This window comes from Pipistrellus kuhlii, unplaced genomic scaffold, assembly GCF_014108245.1.
Source record: "Pipistrellus kuhlii isolate mPipKuh1 unplaced genomic scaffold, mPipKuh1.p scaffold_m20_p_3, whole genome shotgun sequence".
NCBI lineage: Eukaryota > Metazoa > Chordata > Mammalia > Chiroptera > Vespertilionidae > Pipistrellus > Pipistrellus kuhlii.
Window position 1 is genome coordinate 182,733,074 of NW_023425529.1, and position 16,057 is coordinate 182,749,130.

General features: G+C 50.3%; 1 protein-coding gene across 10 annotated transcripts in view; it reads right to left on the minus strand.

The window, feature by feature from the left end:
- Positions 1-16,057, minus strand: part of TENM3 (teneurin transmembrane protein 3) — a 367,962-nt gene that overhangs the window by 103,310 nt on the left and 248,595 nt on the right. For all 10 annotated transcript variants that reach the window (XM_045588987.1, XM_045588983.1, XM_036456870.2 and 7 more), the window contains exon 4: positions 9,542-9,780. In XM_045588987.1, the coding sequence (XP_045444943.1) occupies positions 9,542-9,780 (239 nt within the window). The remainder of the gene's footprint in view (positions 1-9,541; positions 9,781-16,057) is intronic.

A 16,057-nucleotide genomic window follows, 5' to 3' on the forward strand; every position in this document is an offset into this window, starting at 1 on the left:
CGGCTGCTCTTTCCATGGCGAGCCCGCTCTCGGGCCTGATCCTGCCAAATACGGATGGGAGGCGGGGGAGGGAGGGGGCAGCTGCTGACCAGGTGCAGCAATCTGCCAGGACCCTGGGGTCCACTCCAGGGACGTGTGGAGCAGGCACCCTCCCGCCCCAAGACCCTGAGGGGAGCTCATGAAGGCTGCACCCCGGTTTTGGCAACTTCAGAGTGTCGATCCTAGCAGGACCGCCATTACTGGCTAAACGCTGCTGACTATTACAAGGCCAAGCATTCTCATAAAGACACAATTACGAGATAATATGAGAGCCAGCGCTAGTAAGACAGACCGACTTGAAAAATATCCAGCAAATGCCTGCAATTCCGTGTTGTTTAGCCTTTTAGCCTGCGAAACCTTGAGCGTTCACTCATGCAGCTTTGGGTCTAAAGCTTCTTTTTCTTGTCATTCACCTGGGGGTCTGCTGTGGTCCATCCCCCCCCCCCCCCCCCCAACCCTCCCGCCACACACACACCCTTCCTGAGAAAGATTCCTTAGGAGCATGTTATCAGAAGTGGGACGCAAGGAAAATCCGAATCCGAGGTGTCAGAGGTAAGAGCACAGTTTTTAGCAGATTGTCCGGGCGTCTGGGAGAGGAGTCTTTTGTTCTTAGGAAAAGAGAAGCAGGTCGGTCCCAGGACCATTTGGGCTCCACCTGGGGCAGTGTTTGGGAAGTCCCTGGCCCTCTCCCAGGCTTTCTCAGTCACACCATCATCGCCAGTCCACGCCAGAGGACTGCCGAGGTCTCTCCCAGACTCTCCTCTGAGATGTCGCTGTGGGCCAAAGTACCAATCTTTCCCAGGAGAAATCAGGGAGCCTGGGGAAAACCCCACCTGGCGTAGAAAGGATGTCAGTGTATCTGCACACCAATGCTGCTCCCTCGTTTTCATTTTAAAATAAAAATGTAATTACGGGAAGTCCAATCACCATTGCACGCATATGTTGCCTCGGCACCTTGGGTTTTGAAAACAAAATCTCTTCGTTTCATGTTGTAGTTTCATGAATATATAAATATACATAATGCACAATGTGCAATGATTAGATTTTACAAAACTATACAAAAACACCTTTTACACGCAGGGCAATGAAAGGATGTGATACGCGCTTCCGGGATGCAGCCCCGTTTCAGGCTGGGTAACGGGTGTGGGGGAGGCTGGGACGCCCGCTGGCCTCACGTGTCATTAGACATACATAGTTCTCCATAAATTAGCCTTTGTTTTGGATGCCCTGCTGTGTTCACATGCATGCTGACGGGATGTGTTAGGCATTCCACTTCATTCTCATTCGTTATCCGCTCAAAGGCTAACCTAATATCTACAGAGCCGACCTTGCTCCCCCACACATAGTATTTTAAAATCGGCGTTTCTTTTTAAGGCTTTCACATTAAGACAGACTCTCATGGTCATTAGAAGAATGGAATTATCCCAACCACAAGGTGTTTGACTATTCCAAGCAACAAACACCCGAAGCAGCAAGTCCCCCTGAGTATTTTAAGATAACATGTCCAATCATAACTTTTATAAGCTATTTTCTCGGGGACGGGGGTGGGGGGGGGGAAGAAAGAAGAAAATGAGAGGTAAAAAAACGGTTGCTAATATTTTCTGTTTCTATGCTGTGTATTTTTCCTTTCTCTCCTGTTGGCATTTTGTCACTAATAAAGGAGAATCATACTGGATGTCAAAATAGCTAACAGTCATGTCGCTGGGCAGGCTTGCTTCTGCCAGAATATTCGACTCATTCTTTCACAAACAGCAACATTCCAAAACCTGCTTTCAAATTTGGCTGCATGTTTTCTTCCTTAACTGTGGGGGCCCCTGTGTTCCGTTAAGGGTGCTGCTTGGGAGACGGGTCCCAGCTGCCCGCCAGGGGAGCCAGGGTTTCCCCGGCAGATGGCTCTCCTAATGCTGCCTCCATTCTCCGTCTCCGGGTTCCGCTCTGAGTGATGGAAGCATCCCTGCTCCACTCGGACGGGAAGCACAGAGCGTGCACCACCCCAATGAGCTGCCCAAAGCGGCCAATTGTGATCAAGACGCTGGAGGGTCTTCGAGGTGACGGACGTCAACATTCAAGAATACGGGAAGAGGACACAGAAACATTCTGAGTGCAAAAGGAAATCATTCTCGGGGTTGATGGGTAATTCCCTGCTTCCCCAAAACGTGGGGAAATGTACGTCACAGAGCCTCCTGAGCGGCAGGCGTCAGCAGCTCGGCCGCAGAAGCCCGGGGATCCCGCTGTCCAGAGGCTGGCGGGCCTGACTGCCTTTCACGCCTCCTCTCCTCCTGACAAGCAAACCCGGCCGCAGCCTGTGGTAGGGGACGGCATGTATGTATGCTGATGACCTGCTCACGCACAAAAGTTCCTCTTGGCTTAGTCTGACTTTGCACAAAAGTAGGCTACAACTGAAAATCAGAATTCTTTGAAAATTTATGGCACTTAAACCATCGTTATTCAAAGTGCCCACCTTTATTGATATGGAGATGGTTGGCGGGAGGTTGGTATATTAAAATATGGCAAAAATCCAGAAAATCATCCCCTTCCTCCCAGTCCATGTCTCCTCCAAAAGTTTATGTTTGAGAAGGGTAATATGACTTGTGAAGTGTGTGTGTGTGTGTGTGTGTGTGTGTGTGTGTGGTGCTGGTGTCTTTGTCTAGTTGCAACTTTAAATAAAACCAACGACCTTTTAGAAATCTGGGCACAACTCATCCATGCAGCTTGCTGTTCGTCATTCATTCATCAACAAACCCTTCCTCCGTGTTGCCCTTACCCATTCGGTTTCTCAAGAGGAGCAGGGGGAGCTGCACCCACGCACCACCTTCGGGACTTTGTAGGGGACAGTAACGGTCACCTGGGTCTCCCCTGAGCACCTCACCCCCAGGCAGGGCGGGAAAGGCCGTGTGAGTCCAGGGTTCCAGCTCCCCGCACCGATGTGGTTTAGGGAGAGGAGGGCCTCTTGTTACACACTTGCTGTACCTATTACTAATGGGCGTTTACGGGACATCCGTGGACATTTATCCCAAAGCAACATCCTCAGGCAGGCGTGGTCACTGATCCCCGGGCGGCGGCCCCACAGCCAGCCGGCCTCTGTGCTTGTGGGCTCAGCCGCCATTTCTAAAAGTAAGTGGTCACCTTCCCCGCTGCCACCTCGCCTTGCTTCTCTGCTAAGACCTCAAAGGCTCTCTTTGAAGAAGGAAAATACCCCTAAAAATATCTTTATTCAAAACATAGAAAACGATGGTACAATTTGGGGCTATTTGAAGTGACTGATTAGCACAGTTAGTGTCCATGGACAGACTGGATGTAACTCACACAGGCTCACTAACTCCATCGAGCAGTGAGCTTGGCAAAGCCACAGATGTGGTTAACGAGGGGATGGAGCGTCTACAATGAGGTTACAAGACCCAAAGGAAATGCCTGCCGCAGCTCCAGTCCCCTCAGCAGTGATTTCTATACTTTTTTTTTTTTTAAATGTGTTTATCACCTTTATAATTGTAAACATTCTACGGTATAATTATATGTATGTTTGTATTTACATATTTAATTTATTTTTTCCTTGAGATAACTGGCATGTGGGCTTCACACGCACAAGGGGAGGGTCTCACAGGAATGGCCTTTTTGCCTCCGGCCCCGCTCAGGGCTGGCACTGGCCCCGCTGACCTCTTTGCTTATCAACTGCAGAGCACATGGCCCGTCTCTCCCAACAACTACTGACATACGGAAACAACCTGTGCTTTTAAAATGTCATCAACACAGATGAACTGAGCACTCATACGTGTTTGGAAAAAAAACCAGAGATAACATTTCTTTGAACAGTTTTGAAACTATTTTCTGGGGATACTTTATAAATAAAACTAGAGGCCAGATGCACAAAGATTCATGCCAGGACGGGCCTTCCTTCCCCTGGCTGCCGGCACTGCCTTCGCTCTGGCCAGAGCCACCTTTCCGCTCCGGCCTGGGGCTGCCTTTCCGCTCCGGCCTGGAGCCGCCTTTCCACTCCGGACTGGGGCTGCCTTTCCGCTCCGGCCTGGGGCTGTCTTTGCGCCTTCCATGCTGCCCAGAGGCCCAGAGCAGCCAGGGTGGTGCAGAACATCTGCATTGTTGCCATGGCGATGACACAAGCATCCCACCCTGCCACCAGCTGCTTGGTGCCTGCATATGCTAACCAACCTGCCATCTTTGTTGGGTTAATTTGCATACTCACTCCTGATTGGCTGGTGGGCGTTGTGAAGGCATGGTCAATTAGCATGTTACTCTTTGATTAGGTAGATACTTAACACATGCATGCATACTCTCTACAACCCAGGGGAAGGAACATACAGGAACAGACTGCAAATCCTCAAGGTGGTTTTCCATCTCCTTCCACAGCCAGCATTCCCACAGTAAGGTTCCTTCCCGCTTTCTACTGTGACTGCTCCCTCCCTGCAAAAAGGGCTGTCGCTGGACCCACTCAACAGAGAACACTGATGAGCAACACAACCCGTCCTCCTCGGACACAGCGAGGTGTTCTTTTTACTAATTGCACTCTATTGGCTTTAGCCCTCCTGAGGATTGGTTTTTCAGGCCACCTCTCGGCTTATGTGGTCACACTTCCGATTTGTCCACATGTCGGCATTTGTTAAAATACACAGCCCTTGTCACTGTTCTGGTTTCACAGGAGGCCTTTCTGTGGTGCTGGGGCTCACTCAGCTCTGTTTTCCGTGCCCCCCCCCTCAGCCCCCTTTTACCCAGTCATCATGGTTAGAATTAAGTGCCCGGTGTCTGCTTCCTCACAGTATAATCCATGCTGTTCCCTGCTGTGTCTCTCATCCTGCCTCCGCCAATAAATGCCAGTCACTCAATAAACAAATGCTGAACGAAGGATGCATTAGACGGATGGACGGTCCTTCCTTTCTCTGGTGTTATATCAGCAATTTAGTACGAAATCACCGAGTAGAAACCGTGGAGTCTCATTGTTGAGGAAGAAGATTGAGGTGTGTAGACATTCCAAGATTATGTAGGACAATAAATAAGCTGAAAGAATATATGCATTTGGAATTTATTTTATCTCAGAGTCCACGATAAGACCTTTTGTTTGAATACAGATCCAATGGAATGTAAAGGCTTTACGCTGAATTCATGCCTAACATTGCTAGCAGTCCATAGTTTTGTTTTTTCAACCTTATATATGCCAGTTACTCTTCCTTTCGCTCCTCTTGATGTTCATTATGCTCTGAAAACACAATATCTAGGTGAAAGCAAGCGACATATGCAACGCCGATTCAGTATTTATGCAACGTGACACGGACGTGGTGTAAATACTGGATTGTGCTTTCCTCTTGGCATTAGTGGGAAAACATGGCTACGTTCTGCAGAGATGAGAGCCTCGAACAGAAAGCAGCACCGCCTTTCTCACGCAAGATGCTTATGTTCCTCACATGCTCAAGTTCAACTGATACTAAAGGCATATATTTACTGATTTCAGAGAGGAAGGGAGAGGGAGAGAGAGAGAGAAACATCAATGATGACAGAGAATCATTAATGGGCTGCCTCCTGCACACCCCCTACTGGGGATGGAGCCCACAACTTGGGCATGTGCCCTGAGCAGCAATCTAACCGTGACCTCCTGGTTCACAGGTTGACAATCACTGAGCCACGCCGGCCGGGCTAAAAGTAGTCTTATTGTAAATATCCTTGAACCCTTTTCAACTCAGGAGCTCCTTGTAGCTGAGTGGTTTGTACACAGAACTCCTCACATGTTATTTACTCCGCTGACCTCATACAGAGGTAACAGTAAGAGACGTCATTTTTGGGAAGGAGAAGAGGAGCATACTTCCTACATTTGCACCCATTTGGCAGCGATTTCTTCCTGATGTATGGCAATAAACACGTACCAGGGTAAGCACAAAGCTCCGCATTCTGCTGCTGTCCCAATAAAAACCAACAACAATGCGGAATGTGAAATAAATTGACTGTGTGATCTCCTGGTATAGCTTTCCTCAGTTTAGGGTCCAATTCAGACGTCGCCTATATGCTTATACAGAGCTGGCTATCGAGTGAACTGAATTTTAAGTCGCCTCTCGATCATTTCTGGGTTTCTATTCGATATGCCAGACAGAGAAAACTGGCATTTTCTGCAGATGAATAGAGCTCACACTGAAGTCAGCACAGAGTGCAGACATGGCGGGACCACCAGCATGCCCGTGGGTGAGAGGAGTGTGTTTCTATGCGAACAAATACATGCACCATTTCATCCCAAGCGCCTTTCATAGGAAGAGTGCCGCCATCCAGGATGGGGTTCAGTACATTTTCTCCTTTCTGAATTGGCAGAATAGAGTCCTGAGTGGTTGCTTTATCATATTCCCATTTCCCTCCTCTCCCAGGGGTAAACGGGTATATTCTGAGTCTTCTTTCACCTTTGAATCAGGTTTAAATATGTCTTTAATTTCCTATGTCCAAGGATACCATAAACTACTGATTTATCAGCTCTCCTTTACCATGCTCAGTCCTCTAAACTACAGGCAGTACATTTTCCTCGACGAAGTGACGAAGTCACATCAGCATTAAAATGCTGCCTCCGCATCTCAGGCAAAATGCATTTTTCCAAATGCAACGCCACTCGGAGCGAGGGAGGCGGCTGCGGCGAGAAATGGTGTGTAATCCATTGCTCAGCTGTGCTCTGTGACCTAATAAAACAGCACTTTTCCTGCACAAACATGTCCGGGAAGAAAAAGGAATGTCACGACACATTTCATTCTGCCATCTATGCTGGAATGGCCAGTTTTTCACCGAGCACGAAGGGCTGGCGTACTTTTCTCTGTCCCCGCGGTGCCCACAGACAGCCAGTAGCACAGTCAACCTCCAGGTGCACAGAGGGGTACCCTGTTCATAAGATGCAAACAGACAAAGGAGCAGGACGGACAGCTGCTGCCGAGCCCTGGCGGCAAAAACATAGGCTGAACTTATTCCATGCCCCTGATGACTGATAGCTCAGGGCCCTTTAAGATTCTCCAGCAGCACAGTGCTGACAAACTCACATCATTTCTCCAGCTAACGAGGAGAGGCCCTCCTCACAGGTGGGCATTTCCAGGCTGAACTTGAGCAATCCGTCTCTAAAGAGTGACGTGTGTTGTGTGGCCGCCCTCACTGACCCTGAGCGTTATGAAACAGCACAGCGTTGCTTCATGGGTGTGTGATCTCGGCCCCGGAAACCCCTTTCGGGAGCTGGTTTGACCCTTTTCACAAGGAGGGAGTTCCCTGAGCTGGAAAGCAGACAAACAGGTGCTTTCTGGACGGACAGTGGCTCCCGGGACTAATGAGGCTGTGGCAGGGCCGGGGGAGAGAGGGCCTGATGGATGAGTGGTGTCTGCGGGCTCTGAGAATTGGAAGCAGGTGCACACAAGCCACCCAGCAACCGTCCTGGGCTCCACTATCTCTAAAGTTGCTTCACGCTCTACAATTCCATTCTTCTCTGAAATATTGCAGCTCTAACTGGCTATTTCCGTTTTCAAACTACGGAGTGTTGTAGCTGAGGACAGAAACCGGTCCCCCGTACACACATTAGCCTGTTCTAGACGCGGGATACCTCCTCCAGCGGTGCAATTTCACGGGGCAGCACCCATCGCTCTGAGAGCCTGAAAATGCCCCAGGGACCGTGGTTCTTGTAGGACCTGGACCCGCCATGCGGCCTGGGCTTTCTCTCGGGGGGCACCGTTGGCATTTCAACCTCCTGGGCCTTTCCCTCCCCCCAGAAGTCCACCCGCATCGGCGGTGGTCCGACAGCTAAGCCGTCCCCGCAGGCTGAGGGCTCCTCTGGGCGACAGAGGCGGCAGAGGGGACGAGGGCACTCCAACCCTCCCCTCCCGGCAGGCGGGTCCCGTGCAGCGGACACCGTGACCGGGCCTGTGTCAGGAGAGTTGACCAGTCCACACCCAGAGCAAGGAAAGCATCCTTTCCTTGTTTCCCGGATGCCCAGTTCTCAGGAGAGTGTTCCCGAGGGGAAGCCACGGTGCCCAGTGCGGGGACTTACACTTAGGGGTTGATTGAAGCAACAACAAGCCTGAGATGCCTCTGAGCGCCGCGCTGGCGGGAGGGGGGACGTGGCCGTCACAGGAAGCAGAGTGCCTGCCGACCGCCATCACAGGAGCCGCCTGCCCCGTGTCCCCCCGGGAGTGCGCGGACCGCTCGGTGAAGGTAAAATGGCCCAGGTCACCCCTGCTCCCTCGAGGGGCAGGCCGGAGGCAGACAGACACACACTAGAGCAGTGTTTTTCAACCTTTTTTGGGCAAAGGCACACTTGTTTCATGAAAAAAATCACGAGGCACACCACCATTAGAAAATGTTAAAAAATTTAACTCTGTGCCTATATTGACTATATATAAAGTAATTCTCTTGAATAGGAATCAAATAAACACAAAGAAAGTATTTTATAATTACTTTATTATGAAATATTAAGTAAACAAAATAGTGAAAAATTATAAAATTCTTGTCTTGTCTGCACCTACGGCACACCAGGCAACATCTCGCGGCACACTAGTGTGCCGCGGAACAGCGGTTGAAAAACACTGCACTAGAGTTTGTGTCCAAGAACATCACTTGCTCTTCATGCAAACGCAGTGTTTCTATTTGCCCAGATTTATTGAAAATCACTCAAACCACCCAGTCATTACAACGAATCATGACCAACTCCCTCCCTAGAAAACATGGCCTCAGCACAGGCTTCCGGACCAAGTTAACAGACCAGTGCAAGCAAGCAGACCACAGCGCCCACCTCCGTCCGGCACTCCCCCTCTGCCCCCCAGGCGCTCACCTATGAAGCAGGACAGGAGGACAGCCAGGAGCACGGACACCCCCCGCCCCCCGGAGCTCACCTATGAAGTAGGACAGGAGCACAGACATACCCCCCCCCCCCCCATGGAGGCGCTCACCTATGAAGCAGGACAGGAGCACGGACACCCCCCCCCCCCATGGAGGTGCTCACCTATGAAGTAGGACAGGAGCACAGACATACCCCCTCATGGAGGCGCTCACCTATGAAGTAGGACAGGAGCACAGACATACCCCCTCATGGAGGTGCTCACCTATGAAGTAGGACAGGAGCATGGACACACAGCCCCCCCCCCCCCCCCCCATGGAGGCGCTCACCTATGAAGTAGGACAGGAGCACAGACATACCCCCGCATGGAGGTGCTCACCTATGAAGTAGGACAGGAGCACAGACATACCCCCTCATGGAGGTGCTCACCTATGAAGTAGGACAGGAGCACGGACACACAGCCCCCCCCCCCCCCCCCCCCCCCATGGAGGTGCTCACCTATGAAGTAGGACAGGAGCACAGACATACCCCCTCATGGAGGGTGCTTCACCTATGAGTAGGACAGGAGCACAGACATACCCCCCCCATGGAGGCGCTCACCTATGAAGTAGGACAGGAGCATGGACACACAGCCCCCCTCTCCCCCCCATGGAGGCGCTCACCTATGAAGTAGGACAGGAGCACAGACATACCCCCCCCCATGGAGGCGCTCACCTATGAAGTAGGACAGGAGCACGGCCAGGAGCACGGACACGCCGAGTGCGCATAGCGCCGTGCACTTCCAGCTGCAGTACTTGGAGGACTTCTTGAACTTGAAAGCGCTTCTGGACAGCGTGTTTCTGGGCAGCGGCCGGGTGGGCGGCGAGTACACGGAGCCCGAAGCCATGGTGTATCCTGGGGTTGCGGTGCTGAACAGCGGCGTGGTGCCCGTCCCTGTTTTGAATAGGAAGTGCCTGCAGGACGGAGAACAGCGTTACACGTCAGCACCCATGGTGGGCACACGTGTCAGCGTTACACGTCACCATCCATGGCGGGCACACCTGACAGCGTTACACGTCAGCATCCATGGTGGGCACACGTGTCAGCGTTACACATCACCATTCACGGCGGGCACACGTGTGTGAGAACGTGGGGATGGATGGCGGGGTGTCCGCTCTCCTGTCTCTTTAACTGTCTACTTCGAATTGTTTTAAAAAACCTGGAAATTGAGAAGATATTTTAGCCCAGCTGGTGTGGCCCAGTGGTTGAGCGTTGACCTATGAACCAGGAGGTCACAGTTTGACTGCCATCAGGGCACAGGCCGGATGTCAGGCTCGATCCCCAGTGCGGGGCGTGCAGGAAGCAGCCGATCCATGATTCTCTCTCATCATTGATGTTTCTCTCTCTCCCTCCCTCTCCCTTCCTCTCTGAAATCAATAAAAATATATTTTAAAATAAAACAATAGGATTCTTTTAAACACACACACACACACACACACACACACTCACACACACTCACACACACAAAGAAAATATTTTAACCAAAAAAAAAATTTAAAAAATAGCCAACTCATGAAAAGGCTGAGGAAGGAGGGTCTGTAGTGTGGACAGCAGAGCTGAGGCCTGACAATGCCAGCCGCTGTCCCCTCCATCAGGCAGGGAACTCGACAGCCTGGACAGCTATTCTGACCGGGCCATTCCTGCACAGACCATCCCGGAACTGCCCTGTACGAGCTGCCTTAAGAGCTTCTCCCCATTTCCCTGCAGACAACAGCCTCAGGAGCACTAGCTACCCCGTGAGAGCACGCGCTCCTGTAAGCACAAGCGCATGCTCAGGCCACGGATGGTTCAGTTCCCCGTGTCCCTGGCAAACTCCATTCCTCGCCACCCTCCACGAACGGGACCCTTCAGCTTGGTGGGTTAAAGAAAGGAGATAATTAAATTCTAGGTAACGCATGTTTTTCCTTCTGAAATTCCCCCCGTGACCCTGCTCTGCCCGGCCTCTCAATTCCAACAACTGCCAGGAGACACAGACAAGATGAGAAGTAAAAACTGTCTGAGTGCGTGGGGTTTCCCGATGCTCAGACTAGGGGTAGGGGGCGGGAGTGGAGCAGACTGGGGTATCACCATGATGTTTGGGAGAAACGCGGTGGGAGATAAAAGGGTCCCCCTCTTCTCCCCTGACCAGGAGAGGTGACAATGGCCACGGGTTCCCCAGCTTGGGGAGCGAATCTGCCCAGTGCTCTGTGGCAAGTCTGGGAGGTGAGGGGCAGAGTTTCCAGAGACATCTGAGGCTCTCACTCCCATTTCCATGACACCCTGCGGGCTGAGGGCACAGGACTAGCAGAAAATAGCCAGATGACGCCAGAAACAAGTGTGGCAGCCAGCCGTTGGTCCAGGGCCAAAGGCAGTCCCTGGCACTAGAAAGGATTTCTGCAGAAAAGGAGAAACAGAGAGGATGGGGATATAATCATCCCGTTTGAAAGACAAAGACTCCAGGAGATAAAGATTCCCCCTAGATGACGATATTTCCTCATGAAGGATCCGGGAGAGGGAAGAGGGGGGCGGAGGTGAGGGCAGGAGATAGTCTGGTCCCCAGAGACAGAGGCCCCGCCCGCCGGCTCCCCTACAAGACGGAGCCTGGAGGAGACCAGGACATCGAACACCTGCAGGGCCAAGGCGTCCCATGGAGAAACGTGGCTGTGGAGCCCAGGGCATGCTGCAGAGAGCTCCTGAGGCTCCTGCGACTCAGCACTGAGTGTGCGAAGTAGTTACGTTTATGGCCTCAGGACCGGCAAAGACATGGCAGAGCGCGTACTGGCCCAGAGAGGCTACACGGAGAGCAATGTGGCCACCTCGGCAGCAACGTGGGGATCCGTAAGGAGGGAGCTGGAGCCATGGCAACGCAGCGGCTTCCCGGAGAAGACCCGAGCACCCGACACCCCACCCTGCACCAGCAGCCCAGAGGAGGGAGAGCCCCGGCTGTCTGAGTGACGTGTCCAAGGTGAGGGCTTCGGGTAAAACACAGGGGTGGGAAAAGAGAACATCGGTTAGCGTACCGGGCTGATGGGGGAGGATAATCTAGCCACTGCACACATCTGTCATCTGTCTGCTCTAGAACTTCCTATTCTCCTGGAGGAATTCCAGAATGACAGGAAGTCCCTGGGGCACAGTAGTTGCTCAATAAACATTGTAAAATAAATAAAGTGGTGACCATGGTGCCGATGCAAAACGTGAGTCCTGGAGAAGGTAAGCACCTTGGACAAGGAGCGACAGCTAACAGTAAGTAATTACAATCCTCTCTAATGAAAGAGAAACATTCAGATTGACCATATCTTCACTACACCCACAAGCCACGCCCACCAGCCAATCAGGGCGAGTATGCAAATTAACCCATCCAAGATGGCTTAATTTGCAAATTCAGGCCAGAGCAAAGACTGAAGACAGAATAGAAAGAAGTCAAGTGCTGCAAAAGGGAGTGAAGCTGCAGAGAAGCAAGCAAGTGGGGTGGTGGAGACGGCAGAGAAGCAGGCGGGGTGGGGAGAAGGCAGAGAAGCCAGTAGGGCTGCTGAGAAGGATGAAAGCATGTGGGGCAGGGAGAAGGGAGAGAAGCAGGCGGGGCAGTGGAGGCCCAGCAGAAATCTCTACTGCAGGAATTTTCCTGCAGGGGCATCTAGTCTATAATAATAAAAGCACAATATGCTAATTAGATCGGGTGTCCTTCCAGATGAAGTGGGGGCTGCGAGGGAAGCCCGGGTCCTGGGTGCCTTTCTTCATTGTAAATAAAGAAAGAACGGGACAAAGTCTATGAAACATCTGGTTGCAAGCACTGGACAACTGGCAATGCAGAGTTTTGACTGCTCAGAGAACGGAAACAAAGGGAGAGAGCCCTAATACGTATGCCCCTGATTTTCTGCCTGAAGAAACTGTCTGGATCATACACAGTACGTGGAAAGGGGTTCTACACAGAGCACGGTGGTCTCACTGAGTTGGGGAAACAGGTCTAGGATCAGGGAGGCTGCAGGGGTTGGACTTAGTGGGCCTGTGTATCAGAGGGAAGGCACAGCCCAGATAAAGAGGCCCACACATGCATGGGGCCTCATTGCATCTCTGTCTGAATATTGTGCCTTGCATACTTACAATGAGATTTCAAGTGGTTGGTCAAAGAACAATTACTGAGGACGGAACAAACTACTAGGAAGCAGTAGGCTAAACAAGTCCCAGCACTAACGAAGAATTGAGAGATGGTGGAGTTCTGATTACACACAGTAATGAGGCCTTTTTTTTTTTTTTTTTTTTAACACCTGGTAGAGTTAATACCCCAGAAGGGCCAAGTCTTGATATTAAGGCTAAACAGCCCTAGATTAAAGGCCACCGAAGTCCATACCAACAGAGCTTACATTCAAGTCTTGAGAGCTGGTCTGCAGTCAATTTAACTGTCTTCCAGGCAAACTGCTCTTTAAAAGAACAAAAGGTTAGACACTCAGCACTTACTGGGAAGAAGCAGCAAAGTGGGAATCAGAAAATGTAGACTAAAAACAAACCACCAATAAAGATTGAAAGCAGATAAGAATGTTAGATAGCTATTATAAATAGGTTGAGGAACTTAAAGGAAAGCATGAACATAATAAGGAGATAAAGAGAAGATAAAGAAAAGAACAAAGTGACCCCTAGCTGGTTTGGCTCAGTGGATAGAGCGTCGGCCCTGGGACTGAAAGGTCCCAGTTTGATTCCAGTCAAAGTCACATGCCCGAATTGCTTGATCCCCAGTGGGGGGCATTCAGGAGACAGCCAATCAATGATTCTCTCTCATCATTGATGCTTCTATCTCTCTTTCCCTCTCCCTTTCTCTCTGAGATAAATAAAAAAAATATATATAAAGTAAAAAAAGAGGAAAGAGCAAAGCGGAACTTCTGTAATAAAAGGCAAATCAACCAAATGGTGGAACAATCGGTCCCAATGATGCACACTGAGCACCAGGGCAGACGCTCAGTGCAGGAGCTGTCCCCTGGTGGGGTGGTCAGTGCGCTCCCACAGGGGAGTACCACTCAGCTAGAAGCCCTGAGCCAGGCTCACATCAGGTGATTGCAGCAGCATTGGCGGGAGCCTCTCCCACCTTCATGGCAGCCCTAAGGATGTCTGACTGACGGCTTAGGCCTGTTCCCTCTCTGGAATATCTCCTGAGGGCTCCTAGTCTACAAGAGGGTGCAGGTCAGCCTAGGGACCTCCCCCCTCCTAGGGACTCTAGTAATAAAATAAAAACAGTTAACCAAAAGTTGGCAATTATAGGGACCAAAATGAAGACCTTCCCTGGGAACTCTGTTATCGTTTTATTCAAAGACATTTGGGTCATTTCTTCATGGGAAATGGGATTTGAACCCGGGCCCGTGGGACGCTACCACATTATTTTAGCCTTGACACTAAAAACATGTACTTGCTGTGCGCAAACACAATGAGCCGGACTCACGCCAACGTCAGCTTAGACATCTCTGTTCCAACCCCTGAGGTTTGTGGAATTGGTACCAGATGCTCGTCTGCTTTGGTGATCACGGCAAAGCACTCTTTCAAGGCCCAGCCTTGTGTTAGGGTGAAATCACTTTCCTTAGAGCAAAATGCAACTGTGAGATATTGCCAGAAATAAAGATGTAATAATATTAAAAAATCCATTATCTGTAATAACAAAAGCATCATATGCTAATTAGACCGAACGGCTGGACCACCTTCCAGATGAAGCTGGGGCTGCAAGAGCCGAGGCAGGCCACCGTGGCTATGAGGGCCGAGCCCTAGCAGGAGTTCCCTGCATCCGGCCTCTAGTTCATCAGTACGAGTGGAACTGAAGACTGCTTTATCTTAAAAGAGATTCTAACTTATTTGTACACAAATTTACTTGTGTTGTTGCAAGAGACATACTTTGGCCACTCTCTTTCCATCGCAGGGGTACACTTCCCCTTGCTCTAGTGCCCACGCATCTCAGGGGCCAGGAGGCAGTGGTGTGTCCTTAATAAATACAGAGACATGCCAAAGCATTGAAAGGTGAACAAACTCACCAAGGCAATAGATTTTAAAGCCACTGGCTCCACCATTTCCAGGGGGCTTTCTAGTGAGGAGAACGATTGGCCAGATTTGGTCAAATCCAGCATTTCCAGAATCCAAAGTTCTTACATATCAGGTTAAGAGCTACAATATGTTAAGGGATGGGTTCCTCTCCCTTCAGGCAAAATTCACCTTCCTGGATTTAAGAGGCTTACGAGAGGTCTCACAAGATTCCTTCCACATCAAACGACGCTTCCAAAATGCCATTTCCAGACCCAAAGAAAACGAGGCCCGCCCTGGCGGATTCCATTTACCTCTGAGTAGATGAAGGCTAAAATTAACTGCAGAGTTCAAAGGAGTTTCCGTCACCCCATCATTCCGAAACAACAGATGGTGTGCCCAGAATTCACTTTAAGATGAAATACATTTTAAAATTTGTCAGAATACTAGTAATAATTGTGTGTTCTCTTCCTTCCATATTGCCCATTACCACTCATTTAATTACTGGTCGATAATTGAGAGTATGTTTACTAAAGTATTGCCTGGGTTAACACAGCCCCACATACGGGTCAGTGTACATTTTTAGAAATGCCCTCCCAGGAAGATGGAAAGGTGACAGTAACTGCTGTCCCAGCATGCTGCACCCCTCTATGGCATGGCCACAGTCTTCCGAATTTTCACTATTAAAGTCTGAGTTTTAAATTCCGCAGCCAACTGGCTCATCTGTTGAATGTTTATTTAGCAATGTGTTTATAACTAATTAAATAGCTGAAAAAGCAGTTCATTTCAATGTGCTTTAGATAATGAGGCAAGGAAACACAAAATTCCTGCCAGCTACAGAGGCAGAAAATGGAAGGAAGAAAGCCTAAGCCCCTGCAGAGAACTCCCTGTTCTCAGTCAAGGCGGGTTCGTTTGTTTTCCTTCTCTCTCTCTCTCTTTTTCCCCCCAAATATATTTTATTGATTTTCTTACAGAGAAGAAGGGAAGGGAGAGGGATAGGAGTTAGAAACATCAACGAGAGAGAAACATCAGTCAGCTGCCTCCTGCACACCCCCTACTGGGGATGTGCCTGCAACCAAGGTATACGCCCTTGACCAGAATCGAACCTGGGATCCTTGAATCTGCAGGTTGACACTCTATCCACTGAGCCAAACCGGTCAGGGCTGTTTTCCTTCTCTTTTAGCAACTGATTCTCAACAGACACCCCGAGACACCTCG